Source organism: Acinonyx jubatus, chromosome B4 (genome assembly GCF_027475565.1).
Source record: "Acinonyx jubatus isolate Ajub_Pintada_27869175 chromosome B4, VMU_Ajub_asm_v1.0, whole genome shotgun sequence".
Taxonomy (NCBI): domain Eukaryota; kingdom Metazoa; phylum Chordata; class Mammalia; order Carnivora; family Felidae; genus Acinonyx; species Acinonyx jubatus.
Window position 1 is genome coordinate 102,360,922 of NC_069387.1, and position 27,379 is coordinate 102,388,300.

At 35.6% G+C, this 27,379-nt stretch overlaps 1 protein-coding gene and 1 pseudogene across 15 annotated transcripts in view; one reads left to right on the forward strand and one right to left on the reverse strand.

The window, feature by feature from the left end:
* The window catches only part of PPFIA2 (PTPRF interacting protein alpha 2), a 472,924-nt gene that overhangs the window by 70,942 nt on the left and 374,603 nt on the right, over window positions 1-27,379 (reverse strand). For all 15 annotated transcript variants that reach the window (XM_053226534.1, XM_053226540.1, XM_027071168.2 and 12 more), the window contains 6 exons: window positions 26,580-26,715; window positions 24,532-24,752; window positions 11,920-12,157; window positions 8,627-8,656; window positions 4,430-4,560; window positions 1,138-1,292 (listed from right to left, as the gene is read on the reverse strand). In XM_053226534.1, the coding sequence (XP_053082509.1) occupies window positions 1,138-1,292; window positions 4,430-4,560; window positions 8,627-8,656; window positions 11,920-12,157; window positions 24,532-24,752; window positions 26,580-26,715 (911 nt within the window). The remainder of the gene's footprint in view (window positions 1-1,137; window positions 1,293-4,429; window positions 4,561-8,626; window positions 8,657-11,919; window positions 12,158-24,531; window positions 24,753-26,579; window positions 26,716-27,379) is intronic.
* LOC106967407 (hsc70-interacting protein-like) lies at window positions 21,862-23,683 on the forward strand (annotated as a pseudogene).

The window sequence follows — 27,379 nt, forward strand, 5'->3', positions numbered from 1 at the left end:
AGCCCCTGATGTGGGTCTCGAACCTATGAACCATGAGATCATGAATTGAGCCAAAATCAAGAGTTGGACACTTAATGAATTGAGCTACCCAGGCTCATATATATATATATATATATATATATATATATGTATATATATATATATATGTATATATATATATGTATATATATATACACACACACATATATACACACGTATGTATACACATGTGTGTATACATATATACATATGTGTGTATATACACATATATATAAAGTTTACTTATGTATTTTATATATAAAGTTTATTTATGTATTTTGAGAGAGAGAGAAAGCGTGAGCTATGGAGGGGCAGAGAGAGACAGGGAGAGAGAGAATCCCAAGCGCTGAGAGCACAGAGCCAGACACGGCCTCACTCTCACAAATCAAACTGTGAGATTCTGACCTGAGCAGAAATCAAGAGTCGGATGCTTAACCGACTGAGCCACCCAGGCGCCCCTGTACTGATCTATATTTTTATTCCATTAGTGTCCAACAATAACTAACACAATCCCTACTGCCCTATTCCTTCCTCTGTCCTCCCACTTACATACTGTAGAGTTTATTCTGTGGAAAGCTGTGATAGCTTTAAATAAAGAAACCTGTACTTTTTTGGCCTGAATATCACAATTCTTTATTTTGGTTAAAGAGTTATTATGGATTTTTTGTAGGCATCTCAATTTTTTCAACAGAAAAGCATTTATATACATCTGTGTTTTAAGCGGCAGTATACTCAGTGGTTTTAAACATTGACACTAAGATGAATATTTCAGTTCTGTAAATTACTAAGACATTGTTTACTCATCGATAAATAAGAACAACAGTAATAACACTTGTCTCGTAGGGATCTTGTGTCTATCAGAGTCAGTCCTAAATAATGTCTAGCTATTGTTATTCACAGAGGAATCAAAAGGATTGGATGTTTTATAATATTCTTCCCTTGTAAGTTTTGTCAAACATTATTCAGCTAAATTGAATTTACAGAGCTGACTGAAAAAGGAAGTGTGTCAGGTAGGCAAAAGAAAAATGCAGAGATGAGAAATGAAATGAAAACTAGACAGACCCTCACAAGTGACCAAAATGAGTCGCAGTGGAAGTTGTCAAATTCATGCACACTTACGGAGCTGCCCGAGTCGGGCTTTTTCCTTTTTACCAAACAGACGTCCTATTGAAGACTTGATTCCTTTCTTCTTGGGGGCTTTGTGAAGAGAGTCTTGGCTGCTATTGGAACTGCCAAGCCCAAGGCTTTCTGGCTCAAGGGAGGCAGATAAACTACTGCAAAACACAAAAGAGGGCAAACTGCTCATCCACAAGGTACACAGACTTGTTCCTTCATAAAGGGACAAACGAAAGAACACTTACTCTCTTCCTTTCCTCCCACATTTGCTCTTAAGCATATTGAAATTTGTTGTTGTTTTTTTTTCCTCAGCCTTAGGACTCAGAGCCTCCAAATTTCGTCTAAGGAAAATGATTTTTGTTCTAAATGATTTTCCCCCTTATTTTAATACAACCAATGAACATAGGCCGGCTTATTAACTGCATGTTAAATGACCTTCCATTATTTAGCAAGTGACCCTTTACCTATTTCCACCTCAGAGTATGATTTTTTTAGTCTTAAACATAATGACCTATGATAAGACATTTACATTTAACTAACAGTGAAGTTTAAGCTGCTATTCCAGGTCACAGCTTTACCTGATTTTCTTCTAGCCATCTTTCTCTCTCTCAGTTTTGGAACCTAATTCATTTATTTTTTTAATTTAAAAATGTTTATTTATTTAATTTATTTTTTTAAAAGTTTACTTATTTTGGGAGAGTGAGAGAGAGGGAGAAAACGTGAGCAGGGGAGGGGCTGGAGAGAGGGAGAGAGAGAATCCCAAGAGGGCTCCACACTCAGCTTGGAGCCTGACAGCAGGGCCCAATCCCAGGAGATCACAGCCTGAGCCAGTATCAAGAGACAAATGCTTAACCACCTGAGCCACCCAGGCACTCAGTAGCTAACTATAGATGCACAGATTAACAAACAGGGCACTGGCAAATGAAGTAACTTGATCTGTTCCTTTAAGAGAGATTGGTGAACAGTCAGGAAACCAGAAAAGAGGCATTTTTAATGGTTAAATTAGTTTGAGAAAGAAGAAAAATCTTAACCAGAAATAACTTCTAGTTGGTATTAGCAGATCATCACTGTTTTTATGAGATGACTATTTCTCTTTTGGATATTAAGTTTTCAATTTTAATTCTAACATAGTTAACATGCAGTGTTATATTAGTTTCAGGTGTACAATACAGTGATTCAACAATTCTATGCATTACTCGTGCACCCTAAGTGTATTCTTCAATCCTTATCACCGATTTCACCCATCCTCCTACCCCTCTGCTCTGGTAACCATCAGTTTGTTCTCTACAATTAAGAGTCTGTTTCTTGATTTGTGTCTCTCTTTTTTTCCTTTGGTCATTTCAGTGTGTGTGTGTGTGTACCACTTGTTCTTTTTTTAAAATTAAAAAAAAAAACTTTTAAAATGTATTTATCTATTTTGAGAGAGAGAGGGAGAGAGTGAGTAGGGGAGGGGCAGAGAGAGAGGGAGAGAGAGAATCTTAAGAAGGCTCCACACTCACTGCAGAGCCCAATGGGGGCTTGATCCCACAACCCTGAGATCATGACCTGAGCCAAAATCAAGAGCCAACTGCTTAACTGACTGAGCCACCCAGGTACCCGTTATTTATTTTAGAAAGAGAGAGAGACAGAGAGAGAGAGAGACAGAGAGAGAGAGCACTCGCATGCAAGTGGGTCAGGGGCAGAGAGAGAAGGGGACCAAGTATCCTAACTGGGATATGCACTGACAGCAGAGAGCCCGATTCAGGGCTCATACTCATGAACCCTGAGATCATGACCTGAGCCAAAGTCAGACTCTTAACTGACTGAACCACCCAGGCACCTCTGGTGCCTCATTCATTTAATTTTAAATCATCTGGGTGGGATTTAAAAGCAAATACTCATATGCTCTAGTGATCATTTTGTTTTTTCTTACAGTTCTCAGGTATTCTTTCAGGTACATGATAAACTGAAATGATTTCCAAGAAGTTGCTCTAGACTCCATTCCTGGTCAATGTAACTGACATAGTATTAATAGGAGAGGTACAACAGATACATTGCTATCTATTCTACAGCTGTCCATTTGACAACACCATGATGAATTACTTAACTTTACTTATTCATCCTCTTTAATGAGTTGACATTCTCTAAACTCCAAACCAATAGCTTTTCACATGTTAAAACAGGAGTGATTCTTTTCTTGGAGGATGAAAGCAGATAGTTTGAAGCTGGAGTAACTGGGGTTTTATACTCACATTAGAAATTAAACATAAACAAAACAGAAAGGAGCAAATGTCTGCCAGCACAGAACTTCTGTTTTAAAGCATATTTGTTGTAAAACTCATACTATTTAGAAGATAAATTCTTACTTAAAGTGTTAATACTAAGCCATTATGCACAGCCATATCAATGACGTGTCTTGAGATGCTGCAATTGATAAGACTGTAAAAGCATATATATTTAAGATGTGAATTGCATGCTTAGATTTGTTTATGCTACTTATTATAGCGATCTGCTTGCAATTTTGTAGGCAGATGGAAAGCACCACAGGATGAGTTGCTACAACAAATAGGGTATTTCCCCTTACTTCTTCTTTTAACATTTTGGCAGATACACTTTTTCCCCCTCTAAGAACTTTCTGCTTATTAGCTGTTATAGCTGTCAGCACCAGACCCTGGGGGGTAGTATACATACCTGTTTGCTAAAAATAAATGAATTGCAATTATGGACTTTTCAGAACTTAATTACTTTTTTAAAAATGTTTTAGTTATTGGTGGGGGGGGGCAGAGAGAAAGGGAGAGAGAGAATCCCAAGCAGGCTCCATGCTCAGTGCCGAGCCCTGTCTCACCACCGTGAGATCATGACCTGAGCTGAAATCAAGAGTCAGATGCTCAACCAACTGAACACCCAGGCATCCCCAGACCTTACTTTTACACCTAAGCCTAAGCCAAATTTATAGTTTTGTCATAGAGTCTGTTAAGTTTTTTGCTATTCTTCCTAGTAAGTCTTTCCATTAGCCTGACTTCATTTTAATACTAAATATCTACTAAATATAGAAGAGATAATCTCATCAATATTGGCTAGTAATAAGACCACAAATACATAGTTAATTTTAAAACTAAAAATTTGATCTCAGAATGCATTTTTTTTTTCACAAGAGGAGAGGGGAGAGGGAGGAGGGCAATACTCTAATGGAGAGTTATAGCTCAAACCAAATTTCTCATATAAATTTTTAAGCAGTCTATTTGACAGCACTTAAAGAAAGAATATTTTCAGAAGGAGAGCATGCAAACCGTGAAGTGAGCTGAGAGAATCATACCTTCGGGCATCATTGTGGTAGGAGGAGGGAAGGGTGTGAGTCATCCTGATGGCTCTAGGGGTAGGGGGAGGAGAAGTTTCACATTTTATAGTTGCTTTATCTTCCCGACCATCTTCTTCCACCACTGCAATCTAGAAATGAAAACAATTCATTCAGATGAATTCTTTCTAGATTTCAAATGAAATTGACAGAAATGGAGAGTCATCAGCAAAACTATTTGAGTAATTCTAATACAAACACAAAACAAAAAACTTGGGGCATATAGGTCTTAGACATATAAATTCTTATTACTGAAGCATGTGAGTTTAATAACTGTTTTAAAAGTGAAGGTATTCCAGTTTAATATATAACCTGGACACATTTCATAAAAAAGCATTATTTAAGAGTGAATAAGCAACATAGATCAATATCCAGGAACTATGAAAAAGCTATCGTGGACCCCGTTTCAACATATCAGAATGTAAAGGCTTACAAAAAAGTTACTGGGTACATATTCGAGTTAATTCATTAAGAAGGTATGCATAGTCAGGTTATCATAACATGGAAATCTTTTAAATAGGAGATTTTTTTAATATTTATTTTTGAGACACAGAGCACAAGTGGGAGAGGGGCAGAGAGAGAAGGAGTCACAAAATCCAAAGTACACCCCAGGCTCTGAGCTGTCAGCACAGAGCCTGACATGAGGATCAAACTCATAAAGCATGAGATCATGACCTGAGCCAAAGTTGGATGCTTAACCGACTGACCACCCAGGCCCCCTTTAAATAGGAGATTTTTTAAATGAGAAGAGAAGATGGCAAAACTACAACTTTATCAGATAAAGTGTATTATTAACACAGGCAAATGAAATGTGGTCCAGATGTTTAAAAAATGAGTTGTAGCTTATTAGAAAAAAAATTCTTTTTAAAGTAAAGATTATAAAAGGTAAGAACATAATTCTTGCAAACAGTTTCATTTCACTATCTCCCATGGGAACACAGACAAAGGCATACAGAAACCAGAAGATGGATGGAAGGGCTTTCCTTAAAGAATTTTGTTCAGGAGCACCTGAGTAGCTGAAGCATCCAACTTCGGCTCAGTCAATTGGTTAAGCATCTGACTTCAGCTCAGCTCATTATCTCGTGGTTTGTGAGTTTGAGCCCCATGTTGGGCTCTAAGCTGAGAGCTCAGAGCCTGAAGCCTGCTTCAGATTGTGTCCCCTTCTGTCTCTGCCCCCCACCCCCACCCCTCATACTCTGCCTCCCTCTCTCTCTCTCTCTCTCTCTCTCTCTCAGAAAAAAATAAACATTAAGAAAAAGAAAGAATTTAGTTCAGAGTCCAGAACAATTCAAGATGCCATAAATTTTGTCAGAGATAGACATATAAAACCGCATTACAGTAAAGACTATTCAACGGTAAAGTTGACTGTGAAGAGATATTTTTTACAACAATCTTGCATTTCTTTTCATGGCATCACTGTGTTAAAATACCTATACATAGATTGTGGAAAGCATAGCTAATAGATATGGCTCTGGAAGTTCTAATGACAAAGAGAAATATGGCTATAGCAAAAAAGTTAAAGCTGTGTTCTCATCTTATGTCTACATAATGTCTTGCTTTGTTTCTATGTTAGGCTATTATGCATAAATGTGTTTCTATATGATACATGATAAAGACTTCATGCATTAAAGAAACTGAATGAAGTTGTTTGTCTGGGCTCTTGTCATCCAAGCCTTGATTCCTTTTAACGATTTAAGTAGGCATCTATATAGGATTTCCTCTCTCCATTTCAACTAGCAAAGGGCCACCAGAAGAATCTTTTTCAAGAACTACTTTCAGCATGATGTTAATCCTACAGAAAACTCTTTCTAAACTCACATCTCATCTAAATTCATAAAGTGTGTTTCTAAACTCTTCCTGATATGTATTTATGTCTTCACAGTTCTATGATCTAGCCATAATTGTTTTCTGTGATTATTTCTGCCAAGCCTGACCTTTCTGCTTCCATTACTTTTTTTTCCTGAAACACCTCCTAAAATGCCTTCCTCTTTCTATTCTGCCAGTCAAACTATGCAAACTTTCCAAATATCAGCTCTTAAAAACATCATAGACACTCTTCCTCTGAATAATGCTTAGAGTTAACACTATATAAATAAAATAGAGGAGAAAGGATTTGGAATCAGAGATGGATTTCAATTCTGGTTTCTCTTATTTGTTGAATGACACATGCTCATTATTTACCTGCTCTAAGATTCAATTTCCTCATCAATAAAATGGAAACTAATAATACTTACCTTAATGTGTTCGTTTCAAGGGTAAATGGAATCACACTTGTAACTCCTTAACCTGATAAACAACAATTTTTAGTTTGTGGCCTTCTTTCCATGACCTACCTTTCTTATCAACTATTTCTTCATCCTATGAATTCCCTGAGCCTGCATTTCTGTATGGAACCTTCCTTTGTGACTTTTTTTCTTATATCCACTAAACTTCTTTTATATCCATCATCTACTCAGATATCTTTCTATATTCCCAGTATAATTCTTTTCAGTGGCAGAGAAAGTCAAAGACAAACATGATGGTAAATTTGATAGTTGAGAACCAAGTGTTAGTATCAAGGAGAAGATGCTATAGGAAGATAGATGATAACTCCGGAAAAGAAATTCCATCAATCTATGCCACACAAGTTAATACAGATTCCCTTAATTTAAAAAAGAAAAAGAGTGGCGCCTGGGTGGCGCAGTCGGTTAAGCGTCCGACTTCAGCCAGGTCACGATCTCACGGTCCGTGAGTTCGAGCCCCGCGTCAGGCTCTGGGCTGATGGCTCAGAGCCTGGAGCCTGTTTCCGATTCTGTGTCTCCCTCTCTCTCTGCCCCTCCCCCGTTCATGCTTTGTCTCTCTCTGTCCCCCCCAAAAAATAAATAAATAAACGTTGAAAAAAAAAACAAAGAAAAAAATACTTTTATAGTTTTAGAAGTGGGCACAATCTGACTACCACATCTTTTTTGTTTTTAAGTTTATTCATTTTTGAGAGGGAGAGACAGAGCATGAACAGGGGAGGGGCAGAGAGAGAGAGGAGACACAGAATCCTAAGCAGGCTCCAGGCTCTGAGCTGTCAGCACAGAGCCTGATGTGGGGCTCAAACTCATAGACAGTGAGATCATGACCTGAGTGGAAGTTGGACGCTTAACCAACTGAGCCACCCAGGTGCCCCCTACCACATCTTGATGATGCTGAAAAATAGATTTACGCTCTGGAGAGTAGGTTCAACCTTTGAAATCTTTCCCATCTGATATCCCATGAGTCTGAATTCTGCTGCTATCAATTATCTAAGAAGATGTCATTTTGTGAATCAGGACTGGAGTCAATTTTGTTTCTCATTTCCAATATGTATTTTTTGATGTCACATTAAACAAGAAAGGAGAAGATTAATTATATTTTTGTAATTTCTATATTCTTGATGCTCTGGCGTCTGGCACCATGCTGACCCAGGACAGAATGCACCTCCCAGGACTAGCTAATTCCTAGAGATTGCAAACTACTTCCCTGGAGTATGACTTCCATATGTACATCAATCTATCTAGAACAGTATCCCAAATCATATTCTTGATCTGGCTCTTGTAATACTCCAGGAGGCAATATTCCTCTGCCTTAATCATGCCAGGCCAGGAATCAGACAACTAGAGACAGCCCCTATACCCAGAGCCCACAGAAATGATTAAAACAGGCCAATCTTAAGCCTGCTCACCCTGCCTTGCCTTTCCAACAGAAACTACAATAAAACTCCTACCCATCCTTTCTCCTAGTTCTTTTTGCCTCAGGACCTACTCAGGTGCTTTTGCCTTTGCAAAGGGAAGGGTGAGTAACAAGGTATCTTTTCATTGGCAGTAGTCTCCTGATCTGTTGATCTCACATCCATGAATAATAGTAAAACTACATTTAAAAGTAAGCAGCATTCTTCTAGCATTGACAATAAATAATCTAATTCTAGGATATGTAGACTACATAATCTAATCATTACTCTAGAAAACATAAACAATTTTATTTTGAGGCATTTGCTCTTATAATCATATTTAAACAATTCGATAATGCTTAAATACTTTTAATATTTCCGTTTATGTTAATAAAATGCTTCAAATAAAGGGAATGCAATTTTAAAACTTTCACAGAAAAAAAACAATATTCAACTAGTAATCACACAAAAGATATTTACATTACCTTTCTCCGATGTTTCCTTAGATCACTTGGCTGTGATTGGCAGTAATAAAAGCAACATAAAACAGAATTAATGAGTATCATTTGACCATGTTACAAGTTTTAATAGTATTCTATAACTTGACTGTCTTGTTTTTTCATTCCATTGTTTTCTAAATAAATGTCTTTACCCATTATAAGAGGACTCCTCCTGAAAGTGACTTCAGAGAGGGAACTTCTTAGACGGAATGGTGGGGTGGGGGGGACAGGTCTACATGATGGGGTCAAGCATACATGCATGGGGTCTGAGACATGGAACCCTGGGGAATATGAAGCACATGTAGTGAGCTAGTGAGAAATAAATATGGGACTTATCTTCTCCCCAAAATATAAATGGGAATGAAAGAGATTATCCATAAACAAAGATCCAAAGCACATGTATGGAGTTTGTAAGCATTCCCTCTTGCCTTATCTATGCAGAGCCTTGGTCCACCCTTGGACAGGCATACTGCTCCTGAGCTATCTCAAACTTCCTGGCTTCCTAACTAGTCTCCCATTCCCAAATGCTAAGAGCTCTGGCCTCAATAAAATATGTTTTTAGGGCTGCTGTTTTCTTGTCAAAGTTACAATGTTACAAAATTACATAATTTTTTTTAAAGTTAATTCTTTATGATTTCTGATGAATCTTGCTCACTTAGTATCTTTGTTAATTTTTCTTATGTAAGTAAAACAATTTTATTCCATTATAGTTATATTTACATTTATATATTTTTGTTCCTGGAAAATGGGTTGATTTACTCCACACAATATTCTTACTAAATATTGGCAGGATGTTCCTTATACTTATGGATTTGTGGTGAGGTAAAAGTAAATAAAAGTACATTTTATAATCAGGAAAAATAACAATCTTTGTAAAACATATATACACATACAATACAAATGAAAACAATGTCTTTTCAATCTCTGCTTTTCTGTCTCCCAAATTTTTCATTTTCCTCTGAATATTCAAACATGGATTATATTTCCCCAAATTATGCCCTCCCTCATATTTTCTACAGGTAAAAGAAAATCTACCTGCCTTTCACTATAACAGTGATGAATTTAATGATGAAGTTTTATTAGGTGATAAAGACTCCCTGAATTTCATTTATTGTTTTTCTGAGTCAGATATGGGACATTTTAAGTACTTTTTTACCCTCAAGAAATGCTTTAAATATTTTTTAAGTACTGTAATTATAGTATAATAATGTTCATTTACTATTGATTTATTTATGACTAACTGCTAAAGAAAATTCATGAAAGCAGTGGCATCTTTTTCCTATATATATATATAAATGTCTAAATGATTATAAATATGTTATTTTGCTATTATAAAAATATTAACACTATCAAGGATTAGGATACTAATGTTTATGAACATACTTCAAAAGCTAAATATATGTAACAAATATAAACAGAAACTAAGCCAAAGATAGTATCGTATCTAGTTAATAAAGTCAAATTGATGGTTCCTAGATTTCTAAAATCACCACATCATAATGTAGCTCAGTACATTGGGTTATTATATCTTAGTACATTGACTAAAAAGTTTGTGCTGTGTCTAGGTGGGGTCAGTTCTGATTACCGTCCTTTGTTCTGAACGGGCATTGTCTATGATGTCTATTTTAAGAATATTTTTAATATCAAGTCTGGAAATGAGCGCAGAATAGAGGACTCAATGGCTTAAGAAGGTAAATGTTTCCTTTTTTAAAAATATTGCCATTTCTCTTTTATATTGACTTTTTGCGTTGAAGTCCATAATTGCAAAGAGTCTGAATATGAAAAATTCTGCCACACCATACAGTTTTATTTCAATTCACAATTGTAAAATTAAAGAAAAAAGATATTTATACATAATAAATTTTATAAAAGTAAAATTAAAAAAATATGTGTTAGTTTTCCCTAGATGTAAGAGCATGAAATATACATATATATGTATATGTGTATTATATATATACACATAGATATATATATTAGGTACAGTACACATTTTTGCAACATATTTATTTAAAGGTGCTATTTAGAAAATTAATTAAAATTTTTTGTTCAGATACTTTACACACATACATACACAGATACAGATATTGTGACACTTTTTATAGTAGCTTCACAGCTTTCTGAACATATGCAGAAACACTATATACACTTCATCTTCTTCTGTGGTAACATTAATTTACTCTCCATTTGTTATATTTGTGCTAGTTTTACAGTCTCTAAGCTATTATTTTATCTATTTACTTTTAATTAATTTCTACCCCCAAATTTGTGTTTAATTGGAATTTTGTTTTAATAGTATAGTTTTAATATTCATTACAAAACCAGAATTTTACCTCCATAAACAGTTTAGAATGTTTAAATCTTAATTATTGTCATTTAAACATAGTTCTAGGTAATCACAGAAAAAAATAAATGGACAGAATAGTATATGCTTTTGTGTCAGCAAATCTGAAAGACATACAGCTCCATTTACTGTGTTAAACGTGGGCAATTTACTCATGCTCTCAAACGCCTGTTACTTCTGCTTTCTATTGAAATGGCGTCCTCTGACATGCAGATGTTATGATAGGAAGTAAAACATCACAGTATTCAGTAGTCATTCCTACCATTTTTTTTTCCAGAGGTTTTTCTACCTTATTTTTAGCGAAGGGCACTTTGATTTTCTGTTATGTTCAGAGCACCTCCTAATAATTTAGGTTTCCAACTTTTAATTCCTAATAATTTAGGTTTCCGACTTTTAATTCTAAACAAAAATAAATGAAACAAAGGATTAAAGAATAAAGAAGTGTAAAAATGTTGACATGAAATTCTAAAACAAAATTGGGAAATTGTTGCTATTAGTTTCGGTGGTTCTTTTAATTAAAGTTATATTATTTATATTATAAAAATTTAACATTTTAGGTTGTTATATTGGAGCAATTAGAACCAGTATTTTCTGTTATTTATTGTGTTAAAAGTAAAATACTCACTCCCAACTACCTCACCAAGATATCATAAGGAAAAATTTACTTAATGGTTTCCGTCACTCAGATTTCTGATGTGACTTTTAGATCGCTGCTCTTCTATTTCCTTATTATGTGACTTGAAAAATTACATCTTTGTAGGCTACATTTCCTCCACTCATAATGGGATTAGTAGTTGCACCTACCACATATGGTTGTTGCGAAAAAAAGAAAAACAATAAAACACACAGAAAGTCCTTAGAACAAACACCCAATATGAATCAGCTAATGCACATGAGTCTTAATGGGGTCAAATGTTCTCTGTGCACATCATCATACCAGTGTCATGACTCCCATCCGATCCATTTCCCTGGCAGGGCTTCGTGGGGTGAGCTTTGGCGTTGAGTGTCCACTGGGGGGAGATGAACTGGCCAGCGAAGAAGCTGTAACCGAGGCAGTGATAGAGGTACCTGGGTGGACCCTTGCTAAATTCAGGCCTTCCAGGCTCACACTAGCCACCCTATTCTCAATTTCTTCAGCACGTAACTCTGTAGATTCTTTTTCTTCCTGAATTAGCCTAAAAGACACAGTTGAATTTGGATCCATTATATGCTGCTATAGTGGTAATGAGAATTCACATAATAAAAAGCAAATAAACACATAAATAAACAAATAAATCTGTGAGCATTTTATATCAAATCTAATGTTTTCTTTACTCAAAGGCAGTATAACTTTCAATAAATTTCAGACACTTTCTGGCTGAAATTTAGAACATCTTTCTTTTCAAATGATATACAGCTCCTCCCCACTTTGACCCTCTTTCTATCTATACTATCACCTGCTAAAACCTTTAAAACCTTGCCTGCCTAGATAATTTTGCCACTAATCCTAATCTTATTTTTGTTTTTTTTTTCCTAATCTTATTTTTGAACCGAGGTGCCAATAAATGAGACTTTTAGAAACTCAGATCCTAACAAAGATGTTAAATCTTACCTCCCAACTGATTAAAAAATATACTTGATAGAATCTTTAATAAATGGTCATTCATAATTATCATTTGGTCAAATAAAACCCTTAGACTTTTTTTTAAACCAATACCTACTCAGCCACGTCAACTTTAAATAAGCACCACGTGGGATGCCTGGGTGGCTCAGTTGGTTGAGAACTTTGGTTCAGGTCATGATCTTATGGTTAATGAATTCGAGCCCCACATCTGTGCTCCACATCAGGCTCGCTGCTGTCAGCCCAAAGCCCTCTTTGCATCCTCTCTCTCCCTCTCTATCTGCCCCTTCCCCCACATCTCAAAAATAAATAAACATTAAAAAAATAAGCACCAGGCAATTTAATAATGTGGAGATGATCTATCTCTAGATAGATACATACATCATACTTACATACATAGTGAAAAAATATTTTAACTGTTGATATAAATGCTTTTCAGAAGACAAAGCACTAATACTTCTTTTTTTTAAATAAAGAGAAACTTCAAGAATATGTATAAATGAACTATTACAGAGATGCAAAGAACAAAGAATTTTAGCGGGGTTCCATAAATACCCTATTTAAGCTGTATCTATTTGTTATAATGAAACTGTACCAGTAGGTGATTTAAAAAATGGGGTTTAGAACTTCTCCTAAGACATTTTCCTCTTAACTATAAATGGCTTATTGTGATCTCCTATGATATATAATCCTTAACTGTAAGGTTATGATCACTGCAAAGTTTTATTTTTATATATTTATTTTGGAAAACTGTTTGGTGGTTTCTTATAGAACTAAACATACTCTTACCATATTATCCAGTAATTGTGTTCTTTGGTATTTAGCTAAATGAGTTAAAAACTGTGTCCACCCAAAACCAGCACACTGATGTTTATAGCAGCTTTATTCATGACTGCCAAAACTTGAAAGCAACCAAGATCTTCAATGGTGAATGGATAAATTGAGGTACATCCAGACAATCGAATATTATTCAGAGCTAAAAAAGAAGTGAGCTATCAAGCCATGAAAAGATATGGAAGGACATTAAATGCACACGACTAAGCAAAAGAAGCCCAATCTAAACAGACTACATATTATATGACTCCAACATGACACTCTAGGAAAGGCAAAAACTATGAGGACATTAACAAGATCGACAGTTGACAGAGTTGGGAGGGGGAAGAAATGAATAGGCAGAGCACAGAGAATTTTTATGGCAGTGAAAATGTTCTGTATGAAACCATAATGATGGATACTTGTCATACATTTTGCAAACCCACAGAATGTATGCCACTAAGAGTAACCTGTACTGTAAACAATGGAATCTGGGTGATTATTATGTGTCATATAGGTTCATCAATTGTAATATACTACTGTGGTGAAGGATGTTGATAATGGGGGAGGCTGTGCATGTGTGAGGCCAGGGCATGTATGGGCAATCTCTGTACCTTCTTCCCCTCAACTTTGTGTGAACCTTAATCCACTCCAAAAATTTAAGTAAAAAAAAATATTGAGCAGACTTACTCTTTTTTTAATGAATATAATTTATTGTCAAATTGGCTTACATACAACACCCAGTGTTCATCCCAACAAGGAGGCATATTTACTCTTAATTATAATTTTTCAGTTCCACAAAGAATATGAATTCTGTTACTTTGAAGTTTATTTTCATGGATGCACTTTAAGTTCACCCAGAGGAAAGCTTAATCAAGTAACATAGCACAATATTATTAATGCTTTAAACACATTCCAAAGGAAACACTGTCTCCTCTTAAAAAAAAAAATTTGTACTTTAAAATGATTGGTAGGAGGGGCACCTGGGTGACTCAGTCTGTTAAGCGCCCTACTTCACCTCAGGTCATGATCTAGTAATTCGTGTGTTCAAGCCCCATGTCCAAGCTGTCCTGACAGTTTGGAGCCTGGGGCCTGCTTAGGATTGTTGGCCTCCCCCTCTCTCTGCCCCTCCCCCACTCAAGTTCTGTCATTCTCTCAAAAATAAACAAACATTTAAAAAAGTTTTTAAAAATGGTGGGAAATAACTCTTCTAAAAAAGTTTTTTTCTAAAATTAACTGCAGTTATTAACTCTAGGCATTGTATTAATTGTAAAGGAAGAGTCACACCTTGAGGAAAAAGCTGAGTAAGAAGTAGACTGAAGTTTAATTAAATAGGAAATCGAATGCTACCTTAGATATTCAGTTCATTTGGAAAAATAAATGACAATCCATTTATCTTTAGAATCTGGATGTAGTTACAGAAAGTAAAAGAACTAACAAAACAGAAACCCTTTGAAATGTCCCAGTGTGTTGGGGAGGGCATACCATATACAAAAGGATGAAACAATAAGTAAGACCACAAAAGCAAGGGAGTCAAAATAGTAGGTAATTAGCTACTATAATATAATATATATTTATATAATATAATATAATATAATATATATTAATGTTTATTTGTTTACTTTGAGAGCAGAAAACAGAGCGTGCATGTGTCAGTGGGGGAGGGGCAGAGAGAGAGAGAGAGAGAGAGAGAGAGAGAGAGAGAAGAGAGATAATCCCAAGTGGATTCTACGCTCAGCGCAGAGCCTGATGGCAGGGGCCAGTCTCAGGAGATCACAGCCTGAGCAGATATCAAGAGTTAGATGCTTAACCACCTGAGCCACCCAAGTGCCCAGTAGCTAACTACTGATGCACAGATTAACTAACAAACAGGGCAGTGGCAAATGAAATAACTTGATCTCTTCCTTTAAGAGAGATTAGTGAAGAGTGAGGAAACCAGAAAAGAGGCATTTTTTAATGCTTAAATTAGTTTGTGAAAGAAGAAAAATCTTAACCAGAAATAGATTCTAGCTGGTATGAGCAACTGTTTTTATGAAGATGCCTATTTCTCTTTTTTATTTTTTTAAAATAAATGGGGTTTATTCATTTTGAAACATTCAAAATGAATACATGCACTATTTATTCATCCAAAATTCAAATGTTTTAAAGAAAAATAGAAACATAACTTTTAAATTTACACAATCATCAAACAAAATATTTGTATCACAGCACTCAAGTAGCAAAAATTTGCTAACAACTGACACTATTTCTCTTTTTTATATTGTTTTTAATTTTAATTCCAATATAGTTAACATGTAGTGTTATTTTAGTTTCAAGTGCACAGTAGTTCAACAACTCTATGCATTACTCAGTGCACTCTAAGTGTATTTATTCTTTAATCCTTATCACCTACTTCACTCCTCCCTTACACCCTCCCCTCTGGTAATCATTAGTTTGTTCTCTACAATTAAGAGTCTGTCTCTTGATTTGTGTCTCTCTCTTTTTCCTCTGGTCATGTTTCTTAAATTCTACATATGAATGAAATCATACGGAATTTGTGTTTCTCTGACTGACATTTCATTTAGCATTATACTGTTTAGCTTTATCCATGTTGTTGCAAATAGCAAGATTTCAGTCTATTTTTTATGGCTGAATAATTCTCCCGTGTGTATGCGTGTGTGTATGCCATTTGTTCTTTTTTTAAAATTAAAGAAATTAAAGTTTATTTATCTATTTTGAGAGAGAGAGGGAGAGACAGTGAGTAGGGGAGGGGGCAGAGAGAGAGGGAGAAGGAGAATCCCAAGCAGGCTCCACACTCACTGCAGAGCCCAATGCAGGGCTCGATCTCACAACCATGACATCAGGATCTGAGCCAAAATCAAGTACTGGCTGCTTAATCAACTGAGCCATCCAGGGACCCCTATACCACTTGTTCCTTATCCATTCATACATCTGTGGACTCTTGGAGTGCTTCCACACTTTGGCTACTATAAATAATACTGCAATAAACACAGGGGTGCATTTATCCCTTTGAATTAGTATTTTTATATTTTTGGGTAAATACTTAGTAATGCAATTACTGGATCATAGGGTAGTTCTATTTATAACTTTTTGAGGAACTATTTTCCAAACTGCACTAGTTTGCATTCCCATCAACAGTGCCCAAGGGTTCCTTTTTCTCCACATCCTCACCAACATTTGCTATTTCTTGTATTTTTGATTTTAGGCATTCTGACAAGTGTGAAGTGGTATCTCTCTGTGCTTTTGATTTGTATTTCCCTGATGATTAGTGATGTTGAGCATCATTCCATGGTCTGGTGGCCATCCTGCATGTCACCTTTGGAGACCTGTCTGTTCATGTCTTCCGCCCATTTTTCAATTGGATTATTTGTGTTTTGCGTGTTGAGCTTATAAAAGTTCTTTATATATTTTGGATACTAACCCTTTATTGGATATGTCATTTACAAATATATTCTCTCATTCAACAGGTTGTCTTTCAGTTTTGTTGATTGCTTCCTTCACTGTGCAGAAGCCTTTTATTTTGCTGTAGATCCAGTAGTTCATTTTTGCTTTTGCTTCCCTTGCCTCACGAGATATATCTAGAAAAATGCTGACATGACCAATGTCAGAAATTACTGCCTATGTTGTCTTATAGGATTTTTAGGGTTTCAGGTCTTTAGATCTTTAATCCATTTTGAATTTATTTTTGTGTACAATATAAAGAAGTGGTCCAGTTTCTTTTTTTTTTTTTTTGTTTTTTTTTGCATGTAGTTCTCCAGTTTTCCCAGCACCATTTTGTTGAAGAGATTATTTTTTTCCCCATTGTATATTCTTTCCTCCTTTTTCTAAGATTAATTGACCATATGCTTGTGAGTTTATTTCTGGGTTTTCTTTTCTGTTCCATTGACCTATGTGTCTATTTTTTGACAGTACCATACTGTTTTGATAACTACCTGCTTTATAATATAGCTTGAAGTCTGGAACTGTGATCCCTCCAGTTTTTTCTTTTTCAAGATTTCTTTGGCTAATCGGGGTCTATTGTGGTTCCATACAAACTTTAAGATTGTTGAGGCGCCTGTGTGGCTCAGTCGGTTAAGCATTCGACTTCGGCTCAGGTCATGATCTCATGGTCCGTGAGTTCGAGCCCCGCGTCGGGCTCTGTGCTGACAGCTTGGAGCCTGGAGCGTGCTTCGGTTTCTGTGTCTCCCTCTCTCTCTGACCCTCCCCCATTCATGCTCTGTCTCTCTCTGTCTCAAAAATAAATAAAACATTAAAAAAAAACAACTTTAAGATTGTTTGTTCTAGTTTTGTGAAAAACTCCGTTGCTGTTTTGAGGGGGATTGCATTGAATTTGTAGACTGCTTTGCATAGTATAGACATTTTAACAATATTTGTTCTTCCAATCCATGAGCATGGAATGTATCTCCATTTCCTTTTTTTAAATTTTGTTATTTTTTTGTCTTTCCATTTCTTACTGTTGTCTTCAATTTCTTCACCATTGTTTTATAGTTTTCAGAGTAGCATCTTTCACCTCACTGGTTAAGTTTATTCCCAGATATTTTATTATTTTTAGTGCAATTGAACATGGGATTGTTTCCTTAGTTTCTCTTTCTGCCGCTTCATTATTAGTGTAAAGAAATGCAAGAGATTTCTGGACATTGATTTTGAATCCCACCACCAGTTTAGTGAATTCATTTATCAGTTCCAGTAGTTTTTTGGTGGAGTCTTTAGGGTTTTATATATATAGTATTATGTCATCTGCAATTAGTGAAGGTTTTAGTTCTTCCTTACCAATTTGGATGTCTTTTCCTTCTTTTTGTTGTCTAACTGCTGTGGCTAGGACTTCCAGTACTATGTGGAATAAAAGTGGTGACAGTGGACATCCATGTCTTGTTCCTGACCTTAGGGGGAAAGTTCTCAGTTTTTCCCCCATTGAGTATGATGATTGTTGTGGGTTTTTCATATACCGTCTTTATTATGTTGAGGTATGTTCCCTTTAGAAATACTTTGTTAAGGGTTTTTTTTTTTAATTTTTTTTTAACGTTTTATTTATTTTTGAGACAGGGAGAAACAGAGCATGAACAGGGAGGGTCAGAGAGAGGGAGACACCGAATCTGAAACAGGCTCCAGGCTCTGAGCTGTCAGCACAGAGCCCGACATGGGGCTCGAACTCATGGACCACGAGATCATGACCTGAGCTGAAGTCGGCCGCTTAACCGACTGAGCCACCCAGGCACCCCTAAGGGTTTTTATCTTAAATGAATGTTGTACTTTGTCAAATGCTTTTTCTGGATCTATTGAAATGACCATATGGTTTTTATCCTTTCTCTTATTGATGTGATATATCACATTGATTGATTTGTGAATATTGAGCCACCATTGCATACTGGGATGCATCCTGGGAATAAATCCCACTTGATCGTGGTGAATGATTTCTTTTAATGTATTGTTGGATTGAGTTTGCTAGTATTTTGTTGAGGATTTTTCCATCTTTGTTTATGAAAGATATTGCCCTCTAGTTCTCTCTCTCTTTTGTGTGTGTGTGTATATACGCGTGTGCGTGTGTGTGTGTGTGTGTGTGTGTGTGTGTGTGTGTGTTGTCTTTATCTGGTTTTGGTAGCAAGGGGACACTGGATTTGGAAGTTTTCCTTCCTTTTGTATTTTTTGGAATAGTTTGAGAAAAACAGGTGTTACCTCTTCTTGAAATGTTTGGTAGAATTTGTCTGTGAAGCCACCTGGTCCTGGACTTTTGCTGGGAGTGTTTTGATTACTGATTTAATTTCATTGCTGGTAACTGGTCTGCTCAAATTTTCTATTTCTTTCTGCTTCATTTTTAGTAAGTTACATGTTTCCAGGAATCTATCAATTTCTTCTAGATTGTCCAATATATGGGCATATGATTTTTCAAAATAATTCCCTTACAATTGTTTGTATTTCTGTGTTGTTGGTTGTTGTTTCTTCTCTTTCTTTTGTGATTTTGTTTATTTGGGTCTTCTTTTGTTTTTATGAATCTGGCTAGAGCTTTACCAATTTTGTTGATCTTTCCAAAGAACAAGTTCCTGGTTTTACCGATCTGTTTTATTGTTTTTGTTTGTTTTTGTTTTTGTTTTTAGTTTCTATATCATGTATTTCTGCTCTAATCTTTATTATTTCCTTCCTTCTGCTAGTTTTGGGTTTTGTTTGCTCCTCTTTCTCTAGCTTCTTGAAGTATAAAGTTAGATTGCTTATTTGAGATTTTTCTTGCTTCTTAAGTTAAGCCTGTATTGTTATAAACTTCTTTCTTAGAACTGCTTTTGCTGTATTCCAAAGATTTTGGACTACTGAATTTTCATTTTGATTTGTTTCCATGTAATTTTTTATTTCTTCTTTGATTTCTCCATTGACTCTTTCTTTGTTTAGTAGTATGTTATTTAGCCTACACATATTTGTGCTCTTTCTAGATGTTTCTTGTGGTTGATTTCTAGTTTCATAGTGTTATGGTCAGAAAAGATGCATGGTATGACTGGTTTTTCAAATTTGCTAAGACTTGTTTTGTGGCCTAATACGGGATCTATTCTGGAGAATGTTCTATGTGCACCTGAAAAGAATGTGTATTCTGCTGTTTTGGATGAAATGTTCTGAATATATTTTTAAATCCATCTGTTCTCATGTGTTATTCAAAGCCACTGTTTCCTTATTGATTTTCTGTTTGGATGATCTGTCTTTTGATGTAAGTTAAAGTCCTCTACCATTATTGTATTGCTACTGATTAGTTCCCTTACATTTGTTATTAAACCTTTTATGGATTTGAATGCTCCCATATTGGATGCATATTTACAATTGTTATGTCTTCTTGTTGGATTGTCCCCTTTATTTCTCATATAGTGTCTTTCTTTGTCTCTTGTTACAGTCTTTGTTTTGAAGTCTATTTTCCTGATATAAGCATTGCTACAATGGTTTCTTTTGACATTCATTTGCATGATAAATATTCTTCCATCCCCTCACTTTCAATCTGCAGGTGTCTTTAGGTCTGAAATGTATCTTGTGTAGACAGCATATAGATGGGTCTTGATTTTTATCCAATCTGTCACTCCATGTCTTTTTATTGGAGTGTTTAGTCTATTTATATCCGAAGTAATTATTGGTAGATATGTATTTATTGCCATTTTGTTACTTGTTTTGTAGTTGTTTTTGTAGTTTTTTCTCTCATCCTTCTCTTTCTTTCATGTTCTGTTGGCTTTCTTTAGTGATATACTTGGATTCCTTCCTCTTTATTCTTTGCATATCCATTACTGGTTTTGGACTTGTGATTACCATTAGCAGTCAATATTAAGTTGATGGTCGTTTACATTTGAACCCATGCTTTAATCCTCTCCACACCACATTTTAGTCTATAGTGTCATATTTTACATCCTTTTATTTTGTGAATCCCTTGGCTAATTTTTACAGATATCTTTTCTACCTTTAGTTATGGAGTTTTTTCTTCCAGTCTTCTAATCATCCTCTGGGTTATTTGCACTGACATGAGTGTTATCTAGTTGTTTATGGGATGAGACAAGGTCCTTCTACTCCACAATCTTTCCGTGATTTCCAAGATTCCTGTGTCTTTGAATGTTGCTATACACTTAAATTATATGTACTTCTTAATTTCTTACAAATTAGCAACTATATTAAATACATTACTAGGGTCAGCAAAGAAATATATAAAAGGACAGTAGTTTGAACATACTATTTATCAAACTTAATTAGCCTAGGTCAAGATTATAACTGGGCTTTACTATCTTAATGTAACAAAGCTGAGTTCCTGGAGGGAAACAGGTTGTTATTGAAGGTGTGTGTATTTATTTTCAGAGACAACAAATTTCACAGAGATATATACTTGATTTCAAATCTATGCAGTGAGTTCAACCATTAACTGCAAAGCATCAAAAAGTGTTATTTAGTTTGAACTTACGTTCTATATTCCTTCTTTTTCTTTTTTTAAGTTTATTTATATATTTTGAGAGAGAGAGAGAGAGAAGGAGACAAGCACATGAGCAAGAGAGAGAGAGAGCACATGAGCAGGGGAGGGGCAGAGAGAGAGAAGGAGAGAGAGAGAATCCAAGCAGAGCCTGATACAGGGTTCAAACTCATGAACCACGAGATCATGCCCTGAGCCAAGATCAAGAGTCAGACACTTAGCTGACTGAGCCACCCAAGCACCCCTATATTATTTTTTCTATTTATGCTAATCTATCATTATGAAGCACTTTCTATTTATCAAGAAAAGCGCCAAGATATGGACATAAAACAGTGAGCAAAGCAAGATCCATTTCTTGCTTTTATATAATTTACAATCTAATAAAGGTAAGGAACTGAAGGACAGTAAAACAAACTGAAGGTCAGAAGAAGGAATGGTGGAGATGTTCATGGTGAGTAAGGGTAAAGAGGGTGAAATGTTAGGGCACAAGGGTGTGGAATGAGGATAATGTTCCAGAAGAAAGGAACAGCAACGACAAAGGAGAGAACATGGAACATTCAAAGAACTGGAAGTCATGTTTAATGGGATATAGAATAAGGTAGGTGAGAAAGTTGAGGCAGATGGGGCATTGTAGACCATATGAAGTATTTTGTTCTTTATCTTAAAAGCAACTGAAGGGGTTGAAAAAGGGTGACCTTACATAAGCAAACTGGGTTTTAAAAAGTCAGATGGGGAACCCGTATATTATGAAGAAACCAGGCAGAAACTATTATTGTCATCTAGATGAAAACTTATAATGCCCAATAGGGTGATGATAGTAGAGAACTGGATAGATTTGAATCATATTAGGAGGCCAACAGATTTAGCTAGAGCCAGAAAAACAAAAACAGTGTTCAAAATAGTAAAATACTATTCATTTGTTGAAAAAAAAAACAAGTTAAGAATAGTTTCTCAATGTTCAAAAGAATATAAATCCACTTGACACAGCTGGGTTCTTCACTGAGGTTAGTTAAGTCAATGATAAAAAAAAAGAAACTATGACCCTTCCACACAGTCATGCTGATCTAGTACCCTTGCCTGGAATCAGGCTGAAATCTTAGCCTTGCCACTGCCTGGACCATCGACCCCCACAAAGTGAGTGATCTTCAGGCCTTCAGAAAAATGAGTAAGCACTATCTGAGTGTGCTGCACACTGAGAAAAATGTGTTTCCTGCGGGAGTGGGCAGAGAGCATGGGGGGTAAAAATACCACCTTCTACTCATAAAACTAAATCAGAAGACAATAAATATCAAGGAAGAAAAAACAGATAGTAAGAAGGTGGAGGAAAGAAAATACAAAGACAGACCATCAAGTGAGGAGAGTGATCTAGAAATTAACAATGAAGGTATGATTGAACCAGATACTGATGCCCCTCAAGAAATGAGAGATGAAAATGTGGAGATAACCCAGGAAATGATGGATCAGGCAAATGATAAAAAAGTGGCTGCCACTGATGCCCTAAATGATGGTGAACTACGGAAAACCACTGACTTGTTCACACATGCCATTAAGCTGAATCCTCCTCGCTTGGCCATTCTGTATGCCACGAGAGCCAGGGTCTTCATCAAATTATAGAAGCCAAATACTGCCATTTGAGACTGTGACAGACCTATTGAAATAAATCCCGACTCAGCTCAGCCTTACAAGTGTAAAGGAAAAGGACACAGACTTCTGGGCCATTGGGAAGAAGCAGCACATGATCTTGCTCTTGCTTGTAAATTGGATTATGATGAAGATGCTAGTGCAATGTTGAAAGAAGTTCAACTGAGGGCCCAGAAAATTGCTGAACATTGGAGAAAGTATGAGCAAACATGTGAAGAGAGAAACATCAAAGAAAGAATGGAAAGGGCTAAGAAGGTTTGGGAAGAACAGGAGAGAGCTCAGAGGGAGGAAGAAGCCAGAGGACAATCAGGAGCTCAGTATGGCTCTTTTCCAGGTGGCTTTCCTGGGGGAATGTGTGGTAATTTTCTTGGAGGCATGCCTGGAATGGCAGGGGGAATGCTTGGAATGGCAGGAATGCCTGGGCTCAATGAAATTCTTAGTGACCCAGAGGTTCTCGCAGCCATGCAGGATCCAAAAGTTACGGTGGCCTTCCAGGATATGGCCCAGAACTCAGCAAATAGGTCAAAATATCAGAGCAGCACAAAAGTAATGATTCTCATCAGTAAATTGTCAGCCAAATTTGGAGGTCAAGCATAACGCCCTTCTGACAAATAAAGCCCTTGCTGAAGGAAAAGCAACTTAGATCACCTATTGGATGTCGTAACACAAACCAGTGTACCTGTGACCTCCTCGTGGAGAAAGCTGGAGTGCTGTGAAGATAATCCCTACCCCTCTGCCCCACATGCAACTGAAACATTTTATAGTGGTTTTCCATTAGGGTATTCATTCAGATAATGTTTTCCTACTAAGAACTACAAACTGTAAGCATTTTTTAAACCTTAAAAATATTTAAAAACATATTCAAAGGGTGTGTTAATCCTTACATTTTTCTTTACTAAAAAAAAAAAAAAAGAGAGAGAGACTATGATCATCATTGGGATTCAAGAAAGTATATATTGTTAAAGTTGAAATTATCCAAAAAAAGAGAGATTATCTTAGTGACAATATTTCTCAATGTTTGAATTGTTAACTTATACAACTTAATTCCATAATTAATCTACTCTTTGGAAGCCATCTAATTATCAGTGTGGTGACACTGCGGTTTTTTTTTTTTCATATCTAGTATACAATAATTCAGTCATAGTTTCACTCTGATGTCTATATACTTTTAAGGAGCTGGCTGCACATTAATTGCATGCTATTCAGTACCTTTACTGTAGTGTTAAATGTACCTTCAAAATGTACCTTATTACCACAAAATATCATTTAAATAGATTTTAATTTAAAAGGCGACTTAAAATTCATCAGAGAATATTTTATCTTTACCTTATGCTTTTATATTGCCCATTAGTTTACCTATGTTTCACATATGTTCCTTATAAAGATCGTCCTAATTTTACACAGGACATGTATAGATATCCTAAGAATCTTGTGAAAATGCACATTCTGATTCAGTGTAGTGTGAGGTCTCAGAGTCTGCAGCTCCCAAGTGATGCCAGTGCTTCTGATCTAATCATGATATTTTTAGGATCAAGGTCTTCTAATCCCTTAAAACCATCAGTGATAATTGAACTCACCTGATTTCTTTGTTGATGGCATCCAACTGCTCTTGAAGCATCATGGCTAGAGTCTGGGCATCAGAATGACCACTTGGCGAGAGAAGATCCATTGAGCTAAAAATAGTTTCTCGGTCATCATCATCAATATCAGACATTTCAGTGTCACTTTCAAAAGGGTGGCTGCTTAGCACTCCAATTTGCTGAGTTCTATTCCACTCATGATCCCCAAGAGATTTCACCTGAATGGTAAATGGGTAATTATTGTACATATCTTATTGCTCATTATCAAAGCACTAGTCTGAAAAAATCAACTTGCACACACTCTTTTGTAGCTTACTTAGGAAAAGCGGAACTGATTATTAAAATTTTAATGTATTGTGTTAATAAAATATTTCTTTGACATCTTAGGTAATGGCAGGTACTAATCGTCAGCATAAATATCAAGATTTTAATAGGAATAATTATGATAAACTTACACATGATTTCTGGTTCAATGTGAGGTATCAATTACTTTAAAGCATCTATGTTTGAAACATTTTCCTTCTTTCTAAATATAACAACCTCTATTCACTTGTACTGATGCATTTCCATCTCTTATACAATTAGTCTTACTTACACTTTCTTGTTACAGGCTGACTACAAATATTGCCACACAAATTATATAATAATTCTCTCCCCAACATTCATTTACATAGGTTCTAACAACATATTATTAAAAAAATATTAATTTCATCTCTACTGTTCTGATCACTCAAATGCTTCATTGATTTTTTTTTAAGCCCAAGGCACACTAATTTACATGGCTATGTTTTTTTTTATTTGATATAATAAATCCCTCATGTGAATGAAAAAAATAATTTTGTAAATAATCTGAAACACCCAATGTGGGGCTCCAACTCATGATCCCAAGATCAAGCGTCGCATGCTTTATTGACTGAGCCAGCCAGGTGCCCCAGTGAAAATCTTGAGTAAGCAACAGACCAGCATTTTTCAAGCTGTGATCTGAAGGTAGGAGAGGAAGGAAAGTAAGAAAGAATTTTTTGCATTTAAAAAAATGTTTTTCATTTTTGTGATGATGTAAAATGATTTTTTTGGCGGGGGGGGGGAGGGGGACCACATGATTTTGCCCTGAGTATTTATTTAAGATTGATGACCTGAATTAGTATTTGTGTCACAAATTGGTTTCGTACAAGTGGCACTAGTTTATTTGGCATATGAAAAGAACCAAGATGGATTTGATTTAGTCTTCCTCTGTTCACTTCTTTATTCATTCATTTAACAGATATTGAATGCCTACTATGAGGGATTAAATTATGCATGACATGGGTACCAATTAAAAACCATAGGGCATCCAAGAACCTGTGTACAAATAAGGACAAGTAGGTTATGTAGTATTTGACACATAAAAGTGGTTGGGGAGAAAAAGCTATACTTAGGGCACAAAGGAACTATATCACTTCAGTATAAAATGCAATGAAAAACTTAGAATATACATAGCTTGCAAGTTAACTGACTGAATGAAAGACAGCCCTGCAATTTATCAGAAGTTCTCCATAAACACTTGCAATAGTGTGCGTACATTTTTCTCGAAGTTTTATTAAAACAGTAATTCTACTTAAAATATTTAATTAATTTTAGTTGACAATATGAATGCCAATGCATAAGTGCCCAAGCAAACCAAAAGCCATTTGTGTGGCAATACAGCATACTGGATAAAAGCATGGAATTTGAAACAAATAGAGGTTCAAGTTTGGATCCTCTCACTTTGCTGGCTGTGTAATTAATGTTGAGCACTTAAAATTTCTGAGCTTCAATCTTTTTATGTCTGCAGTTGACATAAAAATAGTACCAAATTCATAAGGTTATGTGGGTACACACATGGGAAGTGTATAGTTCAACTTCCGGCACATAGGGGTAGTTTTACATTAGTTATAGTTTAAAAAAATATGTCATGCTTGAAACTAAAAATGCTAGCATTTTAAATTCTCTCAGTATTAAAATTCTATCCAAAATGGAACAGTATATTTACTGAGAATCATCAAAGACTTGAAATAAAAAAAATTAACCTTTGGCTCATCTCGTCGTACACCCATGCGGCCTCTCCTGGGTCTTCTTATTACTTTAGTTGTTCTGTAATCAGTCTGGCTGTCCACTAGGGATCCAACAGAATACCGCAACTCAGCTGAGGTGTCTAGATGAGTTCTGGAAAAGGGAAAAATATGACATATGCTCAATCTCAAAAGTTAAACTTTCCAGCAGATCACTATGAACTGCTCAATTTTCAATAAAGAATAAAGCATAAAAAAAAAGGAATAAAACATAAATGCTCAAGAAAAAAGAAAAAAAAATCACAGAAGAAAACTGGTGAATTGTCATGACTCTTTGGGGTCTCTTCTGAGGCTTAGGTCAGAAACTGGTTTCAGGTCCATTCTTGAAGGTCAAGTGACCTTGTCTGTTTAAACAGAATATAAAACATCTGTCTGTTAATTATCATTTTCAAACGTGGTAGTAAAATAAAACAAGTTAAGATTGACAACCAAGATCCACTGGCTTAAATTCTGGCAAATAGGATAAACAAAACTAAATAGAATTGTAGTTGAATTATTTAGTGTACATACCAATATATGTTATTTATTGCTGTGTCTGTTTTAAATATTTCCCACTAATCTAACAGTAAAATGTGTAAACTTTTGGGGTCCCAGAATTCTCTCTCAAGGTGTTCTATTTTTCAATTTAGGAAATTAACAAAATACTTAAAATTAAATGGACCCAAGGTTAATAATCTTATTTTTTAAATATAGTGGGACCTACCACCAGGACAATTTTTCAGCTTTTGATAAGACATTGTTTCAAAAATATAAGGAAA